At 41.9% G+C, this 25,534-nt stretch overlaps 1 protein-coding gene across 7 annotated transcripts in view; it reads left to right on the forward strand.

The window, feature by feature from the left end:
• The window catches only part of LOC118361508 (voltage-dependent L-type calcium channel subunit beta-2-like), a 128,935-nt gene that overhangs the window by 43,569 nt on the left and 59,832 nt on the right, over window positions 1-25,534 (forward strand). Inside the window, exon 1 of one of the 7 annotated variants that reach the window (XM_052483183.1) lies at window positions 17,450-17,724. The exons of the other annotated variants lie outside the window; for them this stretch is intronic. Coding sequence (XP_052339143.1) covers window positions 17,692-17,724 — 33 coding nt within the window. The 5' untranslated portion in view covers window positions 17,450-17,691. Of the gene's footprint in view, window positions 1-17,449; window positions 17,725-25,534 lie in introns of those variants that run through there. 7 annotated transcript variants of the gene reach the window in all.

A 25,534-nucleotide genomic window follows, 5' to 3' on the forward strand; every position in this document is an offset into this window, starting at 1 on the left:
TGAAATAAAAAATACCAGAATTGTTCTATACGCACAAAAAGTATATTTCTCTCAAATTTTGTACACCAATTTGTTTATATCCCTGTTAAAACTTCTTTGGGATAGGTGGGACGGTAGCGTCCGGTGAACATCCGGTGAAATGGCAGAGCTCTAAATTCATACTATAAATATTAAACTTTCATGAAATCACAAGTGCAATACATCAACATAAATCTTAACTTCTTGTTAATCCAGCCAAGGTGTCAAAAAAGATTTCAAAAATACTTTACGGCAAAAGCCAACCATGCGATTATCTGAGGACAGCATCCAGCACACAAATGCATAACAAATCATTTTCAACCAGGGAGTTGCGACACGAATGTCAGAAATAGCGATATTATATATGCCTTACCTTTGAAGATCTTCTGTTGGCACTCCAAAAGGTCTCAGTTACATTACAAATTATTTTGTTCAATAAATTCCTTCTTTATATCCATAAAAACTCAGTTTAAACTGGCGCGCTTCAGTCAATAATCCATTCAGTTTCCCTCCGTCAAGATGCATACAAAATGAATCCCAAACGCTACCAATAAAGTTATCCAAACAAGTCAATCAACATTTATATTCAATCCTTAGGTACCCTAAGACGCAAATAAATAATACAATTTAAGATGGAGAATCGTTATTGTCTTTACTGGAGATAAACAAAAGGAACGCGCTCTCTCAGCCATGCGCTTGGAAACACTACAGCCAAATAGGGAGCCACTTAGAAAAACTACAACCTCTCCCTAATTTTTCCAAAAACCAGCCTGAATCTCTTTCTGAAGACTGTTGACATCTAGTGGAAGCCCTAGGAACTGCAATCGGGGACGATTTCGCCCTATTATAAAAGTGCCAGTCATTGAAATCAGTGGTAAAATTGTAAAACTGACTTAATTTTGAAAGACCCCAGGAAGAGTTGCTGCTGCCTTGGCAGATAAGTATTCACTAAAGATTTAAAGGTTATGAACGAGTCTGCGTCACTCACATGAATCGACAGACCATTCCATAAAAATTTAGTTCTATAGGAGAAGGCTCTGCTTCCAGCTGTTTGCTTAGAAATTCTAGGAACAATAAGGAGGGCCGTGTCTTGTGGCCATAGTGTATGTGTAGGTATGTATGGAAGGACCAAATAGGAGAGATTTGTAGGTTAACAGTAAAACCTTAAAATCAGCCCTAGCCTCCACAGGAAGCTAGCGCTGGAGTTATATGATCCAATTTTGGGGTTCTGGTCAAGATTATAGCAGCCGTATTTAGTACTAGTTGAAGTTTATTCAGTGCCTTATCCAGGTAGTTGAAGAGTAGAAGCATTGCAGTAGTCTAATATTGACATGACAAAAGCATGGATTTGATTTTCTGCGTAATTGTTCGACCAAAATTGTTTGAATAAACAACTTCTTATTTACAATGACGGCTTAGGAACAGTGGTTTAACTTCCTTGTTCAGGGGCAGAACAACAGAGGTTTAACCTAGTCACCTCTGGGATTCGATCAAGCAACCTTTCGGTTACTGGCCCAACGCTCTAACCGCTAGGCTATCTGCCGCCCAATGTAGTGATCGATGGTGTCGAAAGTGGCACTAAGGTAAAGGAGCACAGGGAGGTAATTTATCACCTTCGTGAGTGCGGCCTCAGGACTATGATGGGGTCTAAAAGCAGACTAGAGTTTTTCGTATACATTATTTATCTTCAGGAAGGCAGTGAGTTGCTGAACAACAGCTTTTCCCCAAAAAATATTTGAGGAATAGGAGATTCGATATCGGCCGATTTAGTTTTTTTGATTTTCCTTGTCAAGTTTAGGCTTTTTCAGGAGAGACTTTATTACTGCTACTTTTAGTGAGTTTGATGCACATCCAGAGGATGGGGAGCCCTTTATTATGTTCAACATAGCACAGGAAGTAGCTCTTTCAGTAGTTTAGTTGGAATAGGGTCCAGTAGACAGCTGGAAGTTTTGACTATTTTCGTGAAAGTGTCAAGAGATATATCCGAAAAATAATAAGACGTTGGTAAACTTATTAAATACAGAGTTTGATTAAATGTTATTAAAAGTAAAAAGCTAAATGTTTGGCAGGTACCCCAGTAGCAACAAACAGCACACCAAAACGGAGACAACACAGAAGTGTGACGGGAAGTGACGACAGAGTTGTTTGTTGATTCCCAATTAATCTATATTAATTGATTCCAAAATTTTAAATAGACCTCAGGAGGAATACTGTCCCATCCAGGTGATTTGCATTTATTCATGCTATCAAATGCCCTTTTGAGTTCATTGAGAGATATTTGGGCTACCAATGAGGTGGCTTCTTCTGTTGAGAGAGGAGGAGTTCTTAATTATTTTAGAAAGAGATATACAGTTCTTTATAGACTGGGGAGAATCTTTGATTTATTTGGGTTCTGATAGTAATTCCCCTTTTTCAGATAGTAATTCCAGATTACTAGTAATTTCAGATTCACATAATGAAAACAGGTTTTTAGAAATGTTTGCATTTCTTATTTACAAAAGTATTCAGACCATTGATCATCCTTGAGATGTTTCTACAACTTGATTGGAGTCCACCTGTGGTAAATGTAATTTATTGGACATGATTTGGAAAGGCACATACCTGTATATATAAGGTCCCACAGTTGACAGTACATGTCATAGCAAAAACCAAGCCATGAGGTTGAAGGAATTGTCCGTAGAGCTCCGAGACTGGATTGTGTTGAGGCACAGATCTGGGAAAGGGTACCAAAACATTTCTGCAGTATTGAAGGTCCCCACGGACGCAGTGGCCTCCATCATTCTTAAATGGAAGTAGATGTGAACCACCAAGACTCTTCCTAGAGTTGGCCGCACTGCCAAACTGAGCAATCGGGGGAGAAGGGCCTTGGTCAGGGAGGTGACTCTGACGGAGCTCCAGAGTTCTTCTGTGGAGATGGGAGAAACTTCCAGAAGGACAACCATCTCTGCAGCACTCCACCAATAGGCCCTTTATGGTAGAGGGGCCAGGCAAAGGCCACTCCTCAAAAAAGGAACATGACAGCCCGCTTGGAGTTTGGCAAAAGGCACCTAAAGGATTCCCAGACCATGAGAAACAAGATTGTCTGGTCTGATGAAACCAAGATTGGACTGAATGCAAAGTGTCACGTCTGGAGGCAACCTGGCACCATCCCTACCGTGAAGCATAGTGGTGGCAGCATCATGCTGTGGGGATGTTTTTCAGCGCAGGGACTGGGAGACTAAGTCAGGATAGAAGCATAGATGAACAGAGGAAAGTACAGAGAGATCTTTGGTGAAAACCTGCTCCAGAGCGCTCAGGACCTCAGGCTGGGGAAATGGTTAATCTTGCAACAGGACAACGACCCTAAGCACACAGCCAAGACAATGCAGGAGTGGCTTCGGGGCAAGTCTCTGAATGTCCTTGAGTGGTCCAGCCAGAGCCCGGCAGCGATGCACTCCATCTGACCTGACAGCGCTTGAGAGGATCTGCAGAGAAGAATGGGAGAAACTCCCCAAATACAGGTGTACCAAGCTTCTAGTGTCATACCCAAGAAGACTCGAGCCTGAAATCGCTGCCAAAGGTGTCTAGTAAAGGGTCTGAATACTTATGTAAATGTGATGTGTCAGTTTAAAAAATATTTTTAAAAACCTATTTTTGCTTTGTCATTATGGGGTATTGTGTGTAGATTGATGAGGGATAAAATAATTTAATCAATTTTAGAACAAGGCTGTAACTTAACAAAAAGTGAAAAAAGTCAAGGATCTGAATATTTTCAGAATGCACTGTATATGCTGGATAGCCTTGGTTGAGTGACTAAACAAATAATAAAATGTCAAATTAAAAAAGAGATGCTTGATGCTCAGACAATTTGTCTATTGTATCGAAACTGACCTCTTCGGCTAATCTTTTTTCAAAGAACACAATTAATTGTGAGTGTGTTAGTGATGCGTGTGTTTACTCATTAACCGGGTCTCTGCGGTTATATCTGGTGGACGGTTTTAGGGTCATTAAATATTGTGAGGCTGAAGGGACGGTTCGGTGGCGAGCGGGTTGAATAAAGAGAAACAATACCTTAATAAATCCATAAATGTATCATTATTGTGCAATTTATATAGGCTACATTGAGGCTTTCTTCCATTATTTTAGGCTATCTTGTATTACTGCATAAGCCTAAACTTTAGGGCTTAACTGTACACGCGCCAAATTGCCTAGCAAGCCAATTGCCAAATAATGCTTTTGGAAACAGGCAGAACAAGTTAACGTCAATCCACCGAGGCAAAAATGACATTGTCAAAGTGTAATTCAATAAGACAAAAGCTGCGAAAGGAGAGTTGAAAGTAAAGAGAAGGGAAGGCCAGAAAAGTAATGTTTAGAAAAGATTTGGTGAAGTGTTAAGAGGATGATCGCAGTGCCGGCTATGTTATGTGTGATGATTGTGTGAGGCTCTATACCATTTCGAAAGTCACAAGACGGGACTTCAAATAGGCCTATGGCATGTCAAGGGAACTGTAGCCTTCTGTTTAGATGGGTTAAATGGAAACTGAAATCTGGACATCGACTCGGCAGAATAAATAACCTACTGTTTTTTTGCCAAACACTAATAATACTAGTCCCGTGCCAATCAACATCAACATGTTTGAAAGGTGTTGTTCGCGGTTTGAGCAAGAAAACAATAAATTATTTGATAAATTGAACAAATGGCTGTGCATAACCTATATATGAAGGGCCTACATGTATCCACAGTGAATGCTTGTGTTTTTAAGTTTTGTGCGAATGAATTGAACTCAGGCAACAACAAAAAATCCTGCACCCCCTGTCAAAAAAAAATCATTATGCAGTTATTGACTGTGTCATATCTCGCATTTTCTATATTTGCACGTTAAGGTTGGGTGCAGCCTCAGATTTTCATTTTATCACATATAGTCGGGCGGTTGCAGATGGGTTATTAGCAATTGCGGGCAGCTGCGGGTGAACAAACAGCTGACCCGCTCACCACTGGTGTGTGTGCGTGTGTGGGTGCACAGGTGTGTGTGTGTGCGCTTACATTTTTGAGTGGGAGTGTGTGTGTTTCACATCATAGCAGCATAACAGAGACAGTCCTCCCACTCATCCAGCTAATTAATGATGGCAGTGTCATGGCAACCTGCCCTCAAACTACAAGGAGGATAGGAGTGTGTTTGTCTTTCTGTCTGATGGTAGCATCTGTGTGTGTGTGTGTGTGTGTGTGTGTGTGTGTGTGTGTGTGTGTGTGTGTGTGTGTGTGTGTGTGTGTGTGTGTGTGTGTGTGTGTGTGTGTGTGTGTGTGTGTGTGTGTGTGTGTGTGTGTGTGTGTGTGTGTGTGTGTGTGTGTGTGTGTGTGTGTGTGTGTGTGTGTGTGTGTGTGTGTGTGTGTGTGTTTGTTTGTTTGTTTGTTTGTTTGTTTGTTTGTTTGTTTGTTTGTTTGTTTGTTTGTTTGTTTGTTTGTTTGTTTGTTTGTTTGTTTGTTTGTTTGTTTGTTTGTTTGTTTGTTTGTTTGTTTGTTTGTTTGTTTGTTTGTTTGTGTGCCTGCCCATGCCTGATTATATCGGGACAGCAGTCCCAACTAATTTACTGGCTGAAGAGTTTTTCCTACGATTCCATGTGGGACAGCCGATGTGTTGATGTGTTCAGTAAGCGTAAAGTGACTCTGTGTTCAGTTCAGCACAGAGTCACTGCCACACTTTTGCAGTGATCTGCATAGCAGTCTATCAACTGGGCTAGTTTGTGCTTGTGCTTAGGCAGTGTAAGTAGCCTAGTCTCTAGTCATTTAAGCATTGGGGAACTCTCCTATCCGTGCTCATGATTCTGATTTCCCTTGGGATGCTGGAGAAGCCTCCAGTAGAACCAAAGCCTTCAAGAACCAAACACCTGGTTGTCAGGGTAAGCTTTGCTTTCTGATTGTTAGAGATTTCTGAGACCTCATAATGGACCTAGGTATTGAGCTTTGTATGGCTTTTCTGGTTAGGGTCTATTCCATATTTAAATTCAGTCAATTGCGAAAGTAAACTTAAATACCAATTTCATTGAAATGTATTGAGGATAATTGGAATTGGACCCAACCCAGTTTATGTATAGACGAGACATTCACTAGAATAATGTGGTTTACAGTCTGCCAGGCGTGTTAAGTTCAAATGTTCTTGCAGGAGGAGTGATCTCCGTGTTTCTCTTCCTCTCCTCCCCTTCATTGTGTTTGTTCGAGAGGTAACACAGATCTTTTTCGGAAGGCCTAATAAAGGGAATAGATTTGATTTGACAGCCCTTGCTGAATGCACAGTGCATCAATACACAAAAGTGATTTGGAAAATGTTACGTCTAATGTAAATGTAATTTCACATTTTTTCCCGCTCTATTTGGTAAGAATGGACAGATGATAAGCTTTGGCAAGCTACATGTGATATTTGTTACCAAGTTGAGTGTGATGAATGTATTTTGTCCCCCCACACCAAACGCGATCACGACACACAGGTTCAAATATCAAAACAAACTCTGATCCAATATATTAATTTGGGGACAGGTCGAAAAGCATTAAACATTTATGGAAATTTAACTAGCTAGCTTGCACTTGCTAGCTAATTTGTCCTTTTTAGCTAGCTTGCTGTTGCTAGCTAATTTGTCCTGGGATAGCGTCAGAAATATAACTGTTTTCTAATTTAACCCTTGGTAATGCAGACGCTCGTTGGCGCGCGCGAGCAGTGTGGGTGCAATAATTTAATAATATAGATTTCAAAATTTATTTTGCAACTCTCGCGCACGCGACACGAGCCGTGTAGTCCGCCTGTAAGTCCATATTATGGCAAGAACAGCTCAAATAAGCAAAGAGAAATGACAGTCCATCGTTACTTTAAGACATGAAGGTCAGTCAATACGGAAAATTTCAAGAACTTTTAATGTTTCTTCAAGATCAGTCGCAAAAACCTTCAAGCACTATGATGAAACTAGCTCTCATGATGACCGCCACAGGAAAGGAAGACCCAGAGTTAACTCTGCTGCAGAGGATATGTTCACTAGAGTTAACTGCACCTCAGATTGTAGCCCAAATAAATGCTTCGCAGAGTTTAAGTAACAGACACATTTCAACATCAACTTTTCAGAGGAGACTGTGTGAATCAGGCCTTCATGGTCAAATTCTTGCAAAGAAACCACTACTGAAGGACTCCAATAAGAATAAGAGACTTGCTTGGGCCAAGAAACATGAGCAATGGACATTAAACCTGTGGGAATCTGTCCTTTGGTCTGATGAAACCAAATTAGAGATTTTTGGTTCCAACCAGTAGGTGAACGGATGATCTCCGCATGTGTGGTTCCCACCATAAAACATGGAGGAGGAGGTGTATTGGTGAGGTGATGCTTTTCTGGTGACACTGTCCGTTATTTATTTAGAATTCAAGGCACACTTAACCTCTTAAGCGCACCCGACACGCAGGCGTGCCATCTAGCCATCTGGAAATGCAAATGCGCTACGCTAAATGCTAATAGCACTCGTTAAAACTCAAACGTTCATTAAAACACACATGCAGGGTACTGAATTAAAGCTACACTCGTTGTGAATCCAGCCAACAAGTCAGATTTTTAAAATGCTTTTCGGCGAAAGCATGAGAAGCTATTATCTGATAGCATGCAACACCCCGAAATACCTGAAGGGGACGTAAACAAAATAATTAGCATAGCCGGTGCTACACAAAACGCAGAAATAAAATATAAATCATTCATTACCTTTGACAAGCTTCTTTGTTGGCACTCCTAGATGTCCCATAAACATCACTATTGGGTCTTTTTCCCAATTAAATCGGTCCATATATACCCTAAATATCGATATGAAAAGTGTGTGATCCAGGAAAAAACAGCGTTTTAAAACGCAACGTCATTTTTTAAAATTAAAAAAGTCGATGATAAACTTTCACAAAACACTTCGAAATATTTTTGTAATCCAACTTTAGGTATTAGTAAACGTTAATAATCTATCAAATTGATCACGGGGCGATGTGTATTCAATAGCTCCACGTCTTGAACTCGAAAATTTCTCCTCCAAAACATCCTGTCGGAGACCGGAAGGAATGGGCTCTCTCTTACTCGTTTGACCAAGAAACAAAGCCCAGGCAATTGACAAGACTGGCGACATCGTGTGGAAGCTGTAGGACTTGCAATCTCAGCCCCATGTAATTTGGTTTCCCATAGACAATTCATGCAAGTGGCGCATGGATATTTTTCCCAGTTTTCGGTGATCAGTTTTTCTTGCGCTTATAGTCACAGCCGTGATTTAACCAGTTTTAGAAACGTCAGAGTGTTTTCTATCCACACATACTAATCATATGCATAAACTATATTCCTGGCATGAGTAGCAGGACGCTGAAATGTTGCACGATTTTTAACAGAATGTTCGAAAAAGTAGGGGGTAGGCTTAACAGGTTTTAACCAGCATGGCTACCAGAGCATTCTGCAGCAATACGCCATCCCATATTGATTTGCGCTTAGTGGGACTATCATTTGTTTTTCAAAAGGACAATGACCCAACACACCTCCAAGCTGTGTAAGGGCTATTTGACCAAGAAGGATGGAGTGCTGCATCAGATGACCTGGTCTCCACAATCACCCGACCTCAACCCAATTGAGATGGTTTGGGATGAGTTAGACCGCAGAGTGAAGGAAAAGCAGCCAACAAGTGCTCAGCATATGTGGGGAACTCCTTCAAAACTGTTGGAAAAGCATTCCCGGTGAAGCTGGTTGAGAGAATGCAAAGAGTGTGGAAAGCTGTCATCAAGGCAAAGGGTGGCTGCTTTGAAGAAACAAACATGTTTTTTGGTTACCACATGATGCCATATGTGTTTTTTCATAATTTTGATGTCTTCATTTTATTTGACAATGTAGAAAATAGTACAAATAAAGAAAACTCTTGAATGAGTAGGCGTGTCCAAACTTTTGACTGGTACTGGTGTGTGACTCATTTCATGAATCTAGGTGTATGTCGCATGTCACTACTTCACAGGAGAGCCATTTGAATGTACTTTTTCTTTCATTAAAATGCCTTTTTTTTGTTGTCCAGAAATGCCTTCTGGAACATGTGAATGTTCATGTGCCTTAATAACAAACTTGTATGCCATCTGTAAATATGAATAAAATAGTTAAATTACAAGCTTTGTTGGTTTACTCACGGGAAAAGCTAGGAACCTGGTTGAGATAATGGATGGGCTAGACATGCCGAGTTCGGATTGGTCTGCCATGTAGCATGCTTCTGTCTATAACATGAGCTGGTCAGTATATGTTCATGATGTCATTGTGGCAACTGTCACTATTATTTGTGATCATTGTTAAGTGGTCCCTACAGCGTACCATCGCAAGTATATTTTTCAGATCATTTTTCAGTGTAGACCTTACAGTGAAATGCTTACCTACAAGCCCTTAACCAACAATGCAGTTTTATGAACAATAAGTGTTAGGAAAGTATTTACGGAAAATAAAATATATGTGATAATATATGGGATTGGAACAGTAGCAACAGAACATAGGATGCAACAAACACATCTAAACATCATTGTTGTTAATGTTTTGTACAGATGGGAAATAAAGGTCTTCACAACTTTATTCCTCAATTTCACCTTTTTATTGTAGAAGATAAATATGAACTTCATCGTCCAAGCATCACACGGAACACATCCACAGTCAAATCCATTCCATAAACCAGTCTAAATTACAGGTTGCGCTGACGAAAAAACTAAACCTAAGTTAGCAACCTGACACCTAAACTTCTTTACAATGTACCACATCTCTGGTGAGCACAAAGGAGAAATTAATATATTTTAGAAAAGAGATACATGTCAGTTAACAGCAGCTAAATTTGTTATGATGGCAGCCATGATGGCAGCCATGCTTGTTTATGTTTGATAAGTGAAAACCCCTTAACCTGTAGTGACACCCCATCCCGTGAACGGGACCGTTGTCATCATCTGACACTAATTAGCATAATGCAATGGACATAAATCTTCCTAGATAATATTCCTATTCATGAAAATCACAAGTGAAATATATTGGAACACAGCTTAGACTTTTGTTAACCACTCTGTCATCTCAGATTTTCAAAATATGCTTTACAGCCAACGCGAGACGAGCATTTGTTTAGGTTTATCATAGCCTAGCATAGCATTATGCCTTGCTAGCAGCAGGCAACTTTGTCACGGAAATCAGAAAAGCAATCAAATTAAATAATTTACCTTTGATGAACTTCGGATGTTTTCACTCACGAGACTCCCAGGAAATAGCTCCTTTTGTTCTTCACGTTTGGCTGAGAAATCGCCCCGAAATTGCGGTCACCACAACGCAAAAAAATATTCAAAATTAGCTCCATAATATTGACAGAAACATGGCTAACGTTGTTTATAATCCATCCTCAAGGTGATTTTTCTAATATCTATTCGATAATATATCCGTCGGGACAATTCGTTTTTTCACTAGGACTGATTGGAGTAATGGCTACCTCTGTATTTTATGCAAGAATCTCTCTCAGAGCCACCATGTGACCACTTACGCAATGTGGCCGCCTACGGCTATTCTTCAACAGAAATGCATAAAACTACATCACAATGCTGTAGACACCTTGGGGAATACGTAGAAAGCGGAAGCTCGTTGATGGTACATTCACAGCTGAATAGGGAGTCATTGGAATGCAGCGCTTTCAAAACCTGGGGCACTTGCGGATTGGATTTTTCTCAGGCTTTCGCCTGCAACATCAGTTCTGTTATACTCACAGACAATATCTTTACAGTTTTGGAAACGTTAGTGTTTTCTATCCAAAGCTGTCAATTATATGCATATTCTAGCATATTTTCCTGACAAAATATCCTGAACCTCTTGAGGATCATGCGAATTTTCGCAGCTTTTTGTTAAAAATCACGCAACATTTTTTTCCAAAAATGAAAATACTGCCCCCTAACACCAAGAGGTTTTAATCCCAGAATGCCATTCACTGTAAGACGCAATTGAACAAAGTCAAAGATTGCTGCGCCATTTGCCTGAAGAATATGAACTTAGTTTGGCCACTTTTATAGCATATTACAAATCTTCTAAGTACTTGTTACAGTATATACCAGAACTGGAGCACAAATCACAAAGCAAATAAAATGTTATCACCTCACAGATCATCACCCCAAATACAAGCCTACTGCCTAGCCTAACCATAGCGTGAAAGCTAAACAGGGAGAAAACCATTTTAGGGGGGTTTATGGGAGGAAGTTAATTTAATTTGTGGGGGGTTCAAGTCCATGGGGGGTAGAAATGGGTGAAGGTATCGTGGGGGAAATATTACTATGATGGGGGATTTATCAATAAATGGGGTGCAAATACAGGAGAAGTGTATAAGCTAAATAAAACCCCTGGGAAGGGAGGGTCTGAGCTAGCAACCCTGCGATACCATAGTAACAATCTGATGCCGCGTTCAAAACAACTCATCCAACTCATCCAACTCGGAATTCCAACTCCGGAACTCGGGCCTCTTTCTAGAGCTCAGACTTTCCGACCTGAAGATCACTGATCACAAGATAATTTTTCAGAGTTCCCAATTGTCTTGAAAGCACCATAAATCAGTCGAGTGAACTATCGCTTCACCTTTTTTTTGTAATAACATCCTTGGTCTGACAGACACTTACGTGACAACCAGATTGCATTGTATGAAGTCCACAAACATGGCGCCACTCATAGATGGCAAATAGCTTAGAATTTGCTCATCATAATCAGTACAACCTTTAAAAAAGTATCTTACACACATCATATGTGTCCATTACAATCTATGCAAGAATCTCCCTGCATGATTTGTCACCAGTACTTGAAAACGTGAATAAAACGGTAAATACTTTATGCTCCATACATGCATACGGTATGCCACAGTAGAAATGACAACATGAAATAGAGAAAATGAAGCTCTTTCTTTGATAGGAAGTAGGTACACAGTTATTATTTGTTAGGAAAACAACAATGTCAGGGGGAAGATATCGTGCAAGGCCTGTTCTGCCTAGAGATGCGCAATGTACTCATACTTGATCTGGGGAAACATTGGGGAAGTGCTTGGGCTCGTGTTAAAGATATACGTTTCTCCAGCTCAGTAAAGTCTCAAACACAAATTGTCCGTAACAGTGAAATGGGCTACTTTTTATGTGAATTAATGAGGAGGCGGAACACGCCTCAATTCAAACTTTTGTTAGAAAATAAAACGTGTTACTGTAGAAAATAATTTGAAATTGACAAGTTTAAACATAGCCTATAGATAATTAGCAGGCAGCGAGCCTTGGTTTGATGGCAGCGCGGGTTAACGATTTCAAAAAGGCTTTACGGCGAAAGCATACCATGCGATTATCTGAGGACAGCACCCCATCAAACAAACACATGACAATCATATTTCAACCCACCAGGCGCAACACAAAACTCAGAAATAACGATATAATTCATGCCTTTGAAGATTTTCTTCTGTTGGCACTCCAAAATGTCCCATAAACATCACAAAATGTCCTTTTGTTAGATAATGTCCTTTTTATATCCACAAAAACTCAGTTTATCTGGCACGCATCAGTCAATAATCCACTCAATTTCCCTCTATCAAAATGCATACAAAATTAATCCCATATGTTACTAATAAACTTTTCCAAACAAGTCAAACAACATTTATAATCATTCCTTAGGTATCCTAATATACAAATAAATTTAAGACGGAGAATCGTTATTGTCTTTCCCGGAGATTAACAAAGAACGCGCTTTCCTCCACGCACTTGGAATCACTAAAGCCAAAATAGGAGCCACCTAGAAAAACTACAATTTCCGGGTCATTTTTCTAAAAACCAGCCTGAAACTCTTTCTAAAGACGATTGACATCTAGTGGAAGTCCTAGGAACTGCAATTCGGGAGGACTTGGGCTTATAATTAGAGTTCAAGCCATTGAAAACAGTGGTAAGCTGAAATTCATTTTTTGGGGGGATGGTTTGTCCTCGGGGTTTTGCCTGCCATTTCAGTTATGTTATACTCACAGACATAATTTTAACATTTTTATAGACTTTAGAGTGTTTCTATCTAAATCCACCAATTATATGCATATCCTAGCTTCTGGGCCTGAGAAACAGGCAGTTTACTTTGGGCACGCTTTTCATCCGTACGTGAAAATACTGCTCCTTATCCTAAAGACGTTAAACAAAGCTTGGATCCTTTATGTTAAAAAAAAATCAGTGTGTTGTGTGTAGAATATCCTAGCCTATTCATTGATGATAGGCCCTGCTTTACTGAAGTTGCGAGACATTGCAAGCCAAGATATTGCGAGATACAGCATTCCATTGCAATATACAGGTAGGCATAGTGCACGGTTCTTACTATCTGCCTGGTGGCCGACCTGCCTGTACTGTGTCCCTCCTCTCTCTCTCCGTCCCTTGCTAGCTTTATTGCACAGAGTGTGATCTTGGAGCATTTAATTTGTATAATAAGAGTGTTGGCAAGATGAACCCACCTAGGAAGAAGTGCTAGAGATTAGCGCAAACTCTCCAATAACCTAATAGAGTCCTCTTCTAGCCCATTAGTATGACACTATTGGTATTGTTGACATTGTAAGTCGCTCTGGATAAGAGCGTCTGCTAAATGACTTAAATGTAAATGTAAAAAGGCCCACTCATTTACTGGGAGTGTACAGATTTACAATGGAAGAAAACAAATAGTTCATTATGATTTATTACATCATTGTGCAATTGGTCAATTAGAGCTCTTTGAATTTGTTTGGGCGGTTAAACAAGATAGATTTGATTTTGTATGTTCAGGGTCCGTATTCACAAATTGTCACAGAGTAGGAGTTCTGATCTAGGATCAGTTTAGCTTTTTAGATAATAATGAATACAATTACACGGACAGGGGTAGTTTATTTTTGGATGGAATGGCAGCCATGTAGAGGAATGCCACAGGGCACTGCCACCCGTCCACATTATTATTTTACCCAATGAGATCAGCCGAAATCTGAGTGGGAATGTGTGTTTTCCACTTACCACACCTCCCAGTCAGTCACCTACTCTCTCAGGATCTGTCCCAAATGGTACCCTATTCCCTATACCCTAATGCCCTGGTCAAAAGTAATGAACTGTATAGGGAATAGGCTGCCATTTCGGACACAGCCTCGGTATTGATGCAGATGTAGGCTAACTGGGACCAGTCTCCATCTATTTTACATGTACTTTAGACAGGATCACGTTATGCCAGTTTGTTCATGAGAGTTCATATTTTGTAAATATTCACCATGAGCTGTGTGGGGCAACCCATACTATAATGTATGCACCCAATACTCAACTGGATAAAAGTGTCTGCCTTTTTCTTTCATGAGCTGTTGTGGAGAGACCTCGCTGTATGCATGTAATGCTTGTTTGTGTCACTGCATCAGTATGTGTGTGAATCAATAAGCCAAAGGTAACTAGGGCATTTGATACCCGACACTGGCAGAGCGAGTGGGCAATTGATCTATTCAAAGTTTGGCTCCACCCACACAAATTATTGATATATGTCACGCACGCACGAACACACACACACACACACACAGCCCACTAGTTAGTCAATCGCAGAGAGCTCACCCACATCCTCCTAATAAAAACCCAAGAATGACTCGCATACATTTTTTTCTAACAATAAAAGAGGACATACAGAATGATCAGAATTCTTTCTCTATCACATGAAAGGCACTAGGGCAAATGTAATCCTAAATAAGCTACATGTTACAGACTCTTAGATGTTTAGGGTAGGGAAATTCTTCCTAGAATATTCCAATTGGGATTCTTCTGGAACACCTGGGAATTTGGGGTAAATTATCGGAGTGTTGAAACGCTACAGATGTTACATGAGATGAGTATGAGAATAAAGCAGTCATTCACTCCAACAACAGGAATTAGGTAGCCTAATGGTATGGGCGTTGGACTAGTAACCGGAAGGTTGCAAAATCGAATCCCCGAGCTGACATGGTAAAAATCTGTCGTTCTGCCCCTGAACAGGGCAGTTAACCCACTGATCCTAGGCTATCATTGAAAATAAGAATTTGTTCTTAACTGACTTGCCTAGTTAAATAAAGGTAAAATAAATCAAATATGGCTAAGAGTGAGGACTCACCTCCCAGATCACACCTCCAATCTACTGTCTTCACACTGTGTGAACAGACCTTTCCCTGCGTCCCAAATGGCACCCTATTGTCTTTATAGTGAGTGTACTACTTTTACCAGAGCCCATATGGGCTCTGGTAAAAGTAGTGCACTACATAGTGAATAGTGTGCCATTTTGGGACACACACATCCTGGTCCACCTGAGGGCAGATGGAGCCTAATTAGCCATGGCCCTGCTCTCCTCTCCAGCAGCAGATTCACCCTCGCTCACCCCAGATTACTATTAGTTCTGCTTGTGGGCCTTTGACCATGAGATAACTAGGGCAATATGTTGAGGTATGGCACTGTTTTAAGATAGATGTTTTCGATACAGGGCCTAAGTCTGGGGAACAGTGTCTAGTCGATGTGAGCAGACCTTTGTGTTAGTGTGCACCAGTTATTGGAGACAATATCCAATATCTTAGATCTGGTATAACAGAAGGTGTTATACCAGGTATATAACCAGGTTACCAGATGTGTTCTGTACCTCAGGGTTTTTCCTGGCTCAAAAAGGGGCTTAGGCGGTGGTCTTGGATGACTGTCCTGACAAGGCAACAGTCTCTAACACTGATCCACGTGCCCAGCACCCACTCTGGATTAGAATCCTTGTAAAGGGGTTAAAGCAGACCAAACGTGGTCACATAATCTCGTAGGATTTACCCACCAAACACGTGGTTCTCCCCATGGCTTTCAAACATCTGGGCAATGCCAGGAGGCTGAGGAGGAGTGGTGTATCATGGGATTTGCTCATCTGGTGTCACACTTTTTTTTATTTCTTTTTTTTAGGTCTAGCTACACGGTCTGTAACCTGATTTGATCTGTGCATACATGTGAGAAGTAAGCATATGCGACCAGGTTTTGAATGTACATGTACCCAGGAGACAGCTACCTTACCATAGGTCCAGGGCCAGCTCCTTCTTGACCTCTTGATCGGGCCAGTCCAAGCAGATTAATAGTTGTTCAGATGGTGACAAAACATAAATAGGAAAAATACCAAAGGAATGCCCAAACTATAGACTGAAAACTAACTAAAGGCTTCATGGCCACCAATGAAAGTCATCAGCATGACAGATTTTCTCGCTGGAACACTGACTGCCAATCACCTAATTTGACTGTCAGCTATTGACTGAATACAATATTGTTTATTGACTACAATATCACCCACTCTTGTGATTCTTGCTAAATATTTCATAGGTATTTGTGTACTGGTATTGTAATGTTAGACATTTACTGCATCGCTGGAGCTAGAAACAAGTATCTCACGTATTTCAGGGGCTCCCGAGTTGCACAGCGTTCTAAGTCACTGCATCTCAGTGCTAGAGGAGTCACTACAGACCTTGGATCGATCCCAGGCTGTATTACAACCAGCCGTGACCAGGAGCAGGGCAGAGCACAATTGGCCCAGCATCGTCCGGGATAGAGGAGGGTGTGGCCGGGGTCATTGTAAAAAAATAATTTATGACTTGTTAAATCAAATAAAAAAAATCTTTTTTTTGCTGCACCTGCTTTAATATCTGCAAATCTGTTTATAAAACAAATAAGCTTTAATTTAATAATTAAATACAAACTGAAATAGAACAATAATTAAATAGATCAATAGGATCTCTGTCTGGTTTAGGCTACATGTATGTTAGGAACATGTTGTACTCAATTGGTGGTTGTTAGAACTATGTTTTAACTATGATGAAAGAAAGCAAGATATGCTATATATTATAAAAATATTTCCTCAAATTCTTTGAGAACCATCACACATTTCATTATCTTGATGATTGAAACATGTTCAAAGTACATTCGCCCCTTTTTGTGTCCTTTCCTAAATTGATCAAGCCTCTGGTAAAATGGCATATTCTCAACATAGTAAAGATAATTATTTCCTGAAGTTTGGTTTCAGGAACATGTGTTGGGCCTCTACGTACATTAGGTTAAGTCTTTACCCTTCCTCTCCTAAAAGTGTAAGCCACCCGCCCCCTGAACCCCTCCCTCACACACACACACACACACACACACACACACACACACACACACACACACACACACACACACACACACACACACACACACACACACACACACACACACACACACACACACACACACACACACACACACACACATTAAAAGCTATTGCAGCTGCTTTTGTTGCATTCTGGAATTTTCAGGCCTGCCTTGTTGGCCAGAGTTCTTACTTCCTAGCTGTGTATGTGTGTTGGGGGGGGGGGGGGGGCTTGTTTTCGGGGACTGGAGAACGGTCATAGAGCACCGAAGGAGTGTTCTCCCAGAAAGAGAGGACAGGACTGGGTCATACAAGGGCTGAAACTCCCAAATCTCTGTGGTTCACTTGACTGCAGTTTGAAAGAGGAAGTGCAAGAGGCCTATCCTCTATGTAGTTTCAGTGGGTTTTACTGAAAGGAGACAAGGAGTAGTAAGTAAGAGTTTGTCTGTCTGTGCCGGGACTGGGAGGAGATGGGCAGCAGTTGATGAGTTTTTATTCCGAGCTGGGCAGAGGAGAGCAGAGAAACAGCAGAGCCGGTTAGGACAGATTATGTATCTTTCTGGCAGTGAGGAGTCCGACGTGGTAAGTCCTTTAAAGTATTCCCAACACAGACACGTACTGCAAACATACTTAGCCTACATTTTCTTGAATCTGTATGCTGTACAGATTCAGCAATAATTATCTTGTTCTTTCTCACTCTCCTCTCTGAACAATGGAGGAGAGTTCTGGAATCTTGGAGAGTTTTGTTTTTTTGACCAAATTCCAAAGGGCGTAATGTTAGGCTTCCTATTTTGTTTCCTTAGAACTTTTCCTGGAAGTCAGTTTGTTGCGTGAGACTGTCGCGACTCTGGCTCTTATGTAGCATGCAACGGAGGTCATTTTGCGGGTAGTGGATTGTTTGGGCATCTTGTCTGGATTTGCATCACAACGTTGCTAGCCAAAGGTGGAAAGCCGCGTCAGTTTATTAATGGCTGGTGTGAAGTTAGGAAAATAAACACCAGGGACATGCCTGGTCCTCCGGTTAAAGAGACTGTTTAGTTAGTGAACGTAAAGCCTTTAAAAAAAAAAATGTCTTTAACCGTGGCTGTTCAGAACTCCTTGTATTTTGTTTCTCTGCCTCTGCTTCCTAGCGGTACAGTTTGTTCATCCAAGTCTGTCTCACTGTAAATATCTCCGTATCATATTCATTATAGTCTGACTGTATTTCTTTAATGGAGACTATTAAAGCAACATCTACAGTAAATAAACTTTTTTTTTTTAAACACGAACGGACCATTTCGAGGTTTACTACATAGTTTGGATTCGATGAGACTTTACTGACATCCTTTAAGTGCATGCAAGACTTCTGTAGTGAATTTCTTACACTCTAGTTCATTCAGCTAACTGTTTGTGACCCCTTAACTTGAATGGAAGTCAGTTAGTCAGCTACAGTGCATTCGGAAAGTATTCAGACCCCTTAACTTTTTCCACATTTTGTTAAATTACAGCCTTATTCTAAAACTGATTAAATAGTTTGTTTTTGTCATCAGTCTACACACAATACCCCAAAATATCAAAGCAAAAACAGGTTTTTAGAAATGTTTGCAAAATGTATTAAAAATAAAATGGAAATATCACATTTACATATGTATTCAGACCCTTTACTCAGTAATTTGTTGAAGCACCTTTGGCAGCCATTACAGAGTCTTCTTCGGTTTGACGCTACAAACTTGGCACACCTGTATTTTTCGAGTTTCTCCCATTGTTCTCTGCAGATCCTCTCAAGCTCTGTCAGGTTGGATGAGGAGCATCGCTGCACAGCTATTTTCAGGTCTCTCCAGAGATGTTCGATCGGGTTCAAGCCTGGGCTCTGGCTGGGCCCTTCAAGGACATTCAGAGACTTGTCCTACTAAAGCCACTCCTGCGTTGTCTTGGCTGTGTGCTTAGGGTCGTTGTCCTGTTGGAAGGTGAACCTTTACCCCAGTCTGAGGTCCTGACCGCTCTGGAGTAGGTTTCCATCAAGAATCTCTCTGTACTTTGCTCCGTTCATCTTTCCTTCGATCCTGACTAGTCTCCCAGTCCCTGCCGCTGAAAAACATGTTCAGTTTTCCCAGGCGGCCAACTCTAGGAAGAGTCTTGTTGGTTCCAAACTTCTACCATTCAAGAATGATGTAGGCCACTGTGTTCTTAGGGACCTTCAATGCAGCAGAAATATATTAGTACCCTTCCCCAGATCTGTGCCTTGAAACAATCCTGTGTGTGTGTGCGTGTGCATGTTTGTGTGTTTTAGGAATGTCTGTACATGCGTGTGCGTTGTGAATATATTAAATGGTGTTTGATGTGACTGAGGATACAGTGGTGAAAGCTGGCAGAACCCTATGTGTTGATGACAGTCAGAAATAGACACCAAGTCAAATTTGATTTGTCACATGCGCCGAATACAACAAGAGTAGACCTTACCGTGAAATGCTTTCTTACGCGCCCTTAACCAATTTGTTTGAAAAATGTGTTTAAAAAACTGAAATCAAATCAAATCAAATTTTATTTGTCACATACACATGGTTAGCAGATGTTAATGCGAGTGTAGCGAAATGCTTGTGCTTCTAGTTCCGACAATGCAGTGATAACCAACAAGTAATCTAACTAACAATTCCAAAACTACTGTCTTATACACAGTGTAAGGGGATAAAGAATATGTACATAAGGATATATGAATGAGTGATGATACAGAGCAGCATACAGTAGATGGTATCGAGTACAGTATATACATATGAGATGAGTATGTAGACAAAGTAAACAAAGTGGCATAGTTAAAGTGGCTAATGATACATGTATTACATAACAATGCAGTCGATGATGTAGAGTACAGTATATACGTATGCATATGAGATGAATAATGTAGGGTAAGTAACATTATATAAGGTAGCATTGTTTAAAGTGGCTAGTGATATATTTACATCATTTCCCATCAATTCCCATTATTAAAGTGGCTGGAGTTGGGTCAGTGTCAATGACAGTGTGTTGGCAGCAGCCACTCAATGTTTGTGTTGGCAGCAGCCACTCAATGTTAGTGGTGGCTGTTTAACAGTCTGATGGCCTTGAGATAGAAGCTGTTTTTCAGTCTCTCGGTCCCAGCTTTGATGCACCTGTACTGACATCGCCTTCTGGATGATAGCGGGGTGAACAGGCAGTGGTTCAGGTGGTTGATGTCCTTGATGATCTTTATGGCCTTCCTGTAACATCGGGTGGTGTAGGTGTCCTGGAGGGCAGGTAGTTTGCCCCCGGTGATGCGTTGTGCAGACCTCACTACCCTCTGGAGAGCCTTACGGTTGAGGGCGGAGCAGTTGCCGTACCAGGCGGTGATACAGCCCGCCAGGATGCTCTCGATTGTGCATCTGTAGAAGTTTGTGAGTGCTTTTGGTGACAAGCCGAATTTCTTCAGCCTCCTGAGGTTGAAGAGGCGCTGCTGCGCCTTCTTCACGACGCTGTCAGTGTGAGTGGACCAATTCAGTTTGTCTGTGATGTGTATGCCGAGGAACTTAAAACTTGCTACCCTCTCCACTACTGTTCCATCGATGTGGATAGGGGGTGTTCCCTCTGCTGTTTCCTGAAGTCCACAATCATCTCCTTAGTTTTGTTGACGTTGAGTGTGAGGTTATTTTCCTGACACCACACTCCGAGGGCCCTCACCTCCTCCCTGTAGGCCGTCTCGTCGTTGTTGGTAATCAAGCCTACCACTGTTGTGTCGTCCGCAAACTTGATGATTGAGTTGGAGGCGTGCGTGGCCACGCAGTCGTGGGTGAACAGGGAGTACAGGAGAGGGCTCAGAACGCACCCTTGTGGGGCCCCCGTGTTGAGGATCAGCGGGGAGGAGATGTTGTTGCCTACCCTCACCACCTGGGGGCGGCCCGTCAGGAAGTCCAGTACCCAGTTGCACAGGGCGGGGTCGAGAACCAGGGTCTCGACCTTGATAACAAGCTTGGAGGGTACTATGGTGTTGAATGCCGAGCTGTAGTCGATGAACAGCATTCTCACATAGGTATTCCTCTTGTCCAGGTGGGTTAGGGCAGTGTGGTTGAGATTGCATCGTCTGTGGACCTATTTGGGCGGTAAGCAAATTGGAGTGGGTCTAGGGTGTCAGGTAGGGTGGAGGTGATATGGTCCTTGACTAGTCTCTCAAAGCACTTCATGATGACGGAAGTGAGTGCTACGGGGCGGTAGTCGTTTAGCTCAGTTACCTTCGCTTTCTTGGGAACAGGAACAATGGTGGCCCTCTTGAAGCATGTGGGAACAGCAGACTGGTATAGGGATTGATTGAATATGTCCGTAAACACACCGGCCAGCTGGTCTGCGCATACTCTGAGAGCGCGGCTGGGGATGCCGTCTGGGCCTGCAGCCTTGCGAGGGTTAACATGTTTAAATGTCTTACTCACCTCGGCTGCAGTGAAGGAGAGACTGCATGTTTTCGTTGCAGGCCATGTCAGTGGCACTGTATTGTCTTCAAAGCGGGCAAAAAAGTTATTTAGTCTGCCTGGGAGCAAGACATCCTGGTCCGTGACTGGGCTGGGTTTCTTCTTGTAGTCCGTGATTGACTGTAGACCCTGCCACATGCCTCTTGTGTCTGAGCCATTGAATTGAGATTCCACTTTGTCTCTGTACTGACGCTTAGCTTGTTTAATAGCCTTGCGGAGGGAATAGCTGCATTGTTTATATTCGGACATGTTACCAGACACCTTGCCCTGATTAAAAGCAGTGGTTCGCGCTTTCAGTTTCACACGAATGCTGCCATCAATCCACGGTTTCTGGTTAGGGAATGTTTTTATCGTTGCTATGGGAACGACATCTTCGACGCACGTTCTAATGAACTCGCACACCGAATCAGCGTATTCGTCAATATTTTTATCTGACGCAATACGAAACATATCCCAGTCCACGTGATGGAAGCAGTCTTGGAGTGTGGAGTCAGCTTGGTCTGACCAGCGTTGGACAGACCTCAGCGTGGGAGCCTCTTGTTTTAGTTTCTGCCTGTAGGCAGGGATCAGCAAAATGGAGTCGTGGTCAGCTTTTCCGAAAGGGGGGCGGAGCAGGGCCTTATATGCGTCGCGGAAGTTAGAGTAACAATGTTCCAAGGTTTTACCACCCCTGCTTGCGCAATCGATATGCTGATAAAATTTAGGGAGTCAGTAACGCAGTAAAACAACAATAATGAGGCTATATACAGGGGGTACCAGTTTCGAGTCAATGTGTAGGGGTACGGGTTAGTCGTGGTAGTTGAGGTAATATGTACATGTAGCTAGGGGTATAGTGACTATGCATAGGTAATAAACAGAGAGTAGCCGCAACGTATGTGAAGAGTGTGAAGGAATGTGAATGTGTGTGTGTGTGTATGGGGTCATGTCACATACACACACTGCCATCATGCGTTATCTTCTAATAACCCATCTTACTACAAAGAGTAGCCTCACATAAGATATTTATGCATCCCAAATGTCTGCCTATTCCCTATTTAGTGCACTACATTTTACCAGAGCACTATGGGCTCACTATATAGGGAATAGGGTGCCATTTGGGATGCTGTCATCAACTTCTGCACTCCTAATTAACTCTGTCCATAGGAAAGGTTGGCGTTAAAGGGCATTACTGACACTGGATCATCACTAAAAATCTATTACCTTTCTGTGCTACTTTGATTTGTGTCTGTGTCTGTGCCTCTGTCTCTGTCTGTCCTTATGAGTCTGGGAGTCTGTGTCTGAGTCTGTGTCTGTGGCAGATGCTGTTGTCTATCTTCCTGCTCCCTAGTTGACTCTTTGGGGTGTAAGAGAGAGCTGGAGACAGACAGGGGAGTACCTGAACAGCTGTCTCTTCCCAATCTGCTGCTGTTTGCTGTTCCACTTAAACTGGCCTTCAAATACCAATGACACACATATTTTAGAAATGTAGATGGGGGGGGGGTGGGGGGCAGATGAGAGGGAAATAGCAGAGAAAGTGAGTGGTGGAATGGGGATCGAACCGCTGCCTCCATGGGGAATATGTGTTCTGGGGACCTTTCGCGTCAAATCAGCCATTAAAGTCCATTGCGCGCATGATACCGCTGTCGAGCAAGGTGAAGCGAACACATAGTCGAGAGCGCAGAGGATGTGTCCCGCGACGAAACTTAGTCGAGATAGAAGAGCTTGTCCCGTGAGCAGAACATAAAAATGTCTGAATCAAAAAATAGAGAACTGCAAGCCAAGAAACATGGTTCAAATGTGTAAATAGGATTTGTCTACTTTTCTCTCTCTCAAGTCTCGGCACCTTTGAGTCTTTTTTTTCTCGATCGGATTTCAGGTTGGTGGGGGGCGGGCTTAGAGGTAGGTGTGTGTCTAGAAACCTTACATTAGTCATTTTCACTGCAGTGATGGACGAACTAACAAATGCTTGCACATGGCCAGGGTGTGGACTAGATAGCATACTGTTTTTGTTAGATTAGACTTTTCGTAGCAGGTTAGGAGAACCTATGCAGCAGGTAAGGATCATTAATGTTGCAGGTTTGGAGAATTAGGTTATTGTTAGGTAAAGGGTTAGGGTTAGAATGAGCTAAAATGAAAAAAGGAACCTTTAGACGTTCATTTGACAAGCTGTATCCATTCTAGCCATGACCGTTGGTCAATCCAGTGTTGTATCGTGTGATTGGTTGAGTCTTCTTGGGTGCATGACATTAAACAGATGTGCTTCTGAGTTGTCTATTTAGCTTGCTAGCCAGCTTGAACAGTAAGCACCGAGCGACTTGGGAAACCCAGCTTCAACTTCATACATAAGCATAGATTAATTAGCCATACTATACCTTAAGGTGAGTGGAATCTACTTGCTAAAGTAAGCTAGCTATCTAATTGCTTGTCAGCAAGCAAGGTTTGTCTGTAAGACGAAAAGCGGACAGTCGTGCCTCAGGTAGGCTGGACACATCACATTTTTAACAATGCTTTTTTTCGGATAAAAACTAGTTCATTGCATCCACCGTGGAGCCCAGTTTCATAATATTACCATATGTACCAGCTACTTGCTGTAGTTTTGAAGTAATCACAAAAAAGGGGGCCTTATTGTAGGGCATTTTTCACCCTGCCAGCTCCTATTAGTTTTATTGAGCACCTACTCGCCTTCCGAACATTATATTCCCAGCTTATTGTTCTACGTCACAATGCCTGCTTTGCTATTATTGGCAATGAGACCTACCCACGTTGTTTGTAGATAAAATATAAACAACATGGGCCTGGCGCAGTGGTTAACGGTGCTGTACTGCAGCGCCAGCTGTGCCATCAGAGTCCCTGGGTTCGCGCCCAGGCTCTGTCGTAACCGGCCGCGACCGGGAGGTCTGTGGGGCGACGCACAATTGGCCTAGCGTCGCCCGGGTTAGGGAGGGCTTGGTTGGTAGGGGTGTCCTTGTCTCATCGCGCACCAGTGACTCCTGTGGCGGGCTGGGCACAGTGTGCACTAGCCAAGGTGGCCAGGTGCACGGTGTTTCCTCCGGCGCAATGGTGCGGCTGGCTTCCGGGTTGGATGCGCACTGTGTTAAGAAGCAGTGCGGCTTGGTTGGGTTGTGTATCGGAGGACGCATGACTTTCAACCTTCGTCTCTCCCGAGCCCGTACGGGAGTTGTAACGATGAGACAAGATAGTAGCTACTACAACAATTGGATACCACAAAATTGGGGAGAAAAAGGGGTAAAATAAAAAAATAATAATAATAATTAAAAAAAATAATAATAAAAAATTTTAAAAAAAAATATATATATATATATATATATATATATAAAAAACAACAAAAAATTACTCATGGAGCTCCTGAGGTCGTCCCGTTGTTCCCTTTAAGGAAATATAGGTATGTCTGTCTAGTTCGGCAAATATCTTGCAATGTGTATATTTAGATTTTGTTTTAAGTTGGACACCATTTTAAATCATGAGAATCTCCTTTTTCTAATTATGTAAGTCTGGGCAGTGTATTCCGTTCTCATCAAACACTAGCCACACATTACCTTTTGCCCTTAGAACACTGAGCTCCACCCATTGTTTTCCTATGGCAAGGCATGCTGGTATAAATCGTCAAATATCTCGCAATGTGTACATTTAGATTTTTTCAGAGTCGGACACCATTTTAATCATGAGAATCTCCTCTTTCTAATTATGTAAGCCTGGGCAGTGTATTACGTTGTCATCAAACGCTAGACCAGGAATGGTCAGAAGTTGCCATTCCTACTTCCTCGTTATGCAGACATAAGCACACTTGGCACCATCGAGGTGCTGATGTTGACTTTCTACACAAGTTGTTACTTTACAGTTTCGTCCTAAGAACAGAATGTAGTGGTAAAATCAAAAAGGATACATTTTTGGTGCCATTTAGGCTAAATGGAATTCTAAGCTTCACTCCAGTCAAAACGGGC

The sequence above is a fragment of the Oncorhynchus keta genome, chromosome 28 (genome assembly GCF_023373465.1).
Source record: "Oncorhynchus keta strain PuntledgeMale-10-30-2019 chromosome 28, Oket_V2, whole genome shotgun sequence".
Taxonomy (NCBI): Eukaryota; Metazoa; Chordata; class Actinopteri; order Salmoniformes; family Salmonidae; genus Oncorhynchus; species Oncorhynchus keta.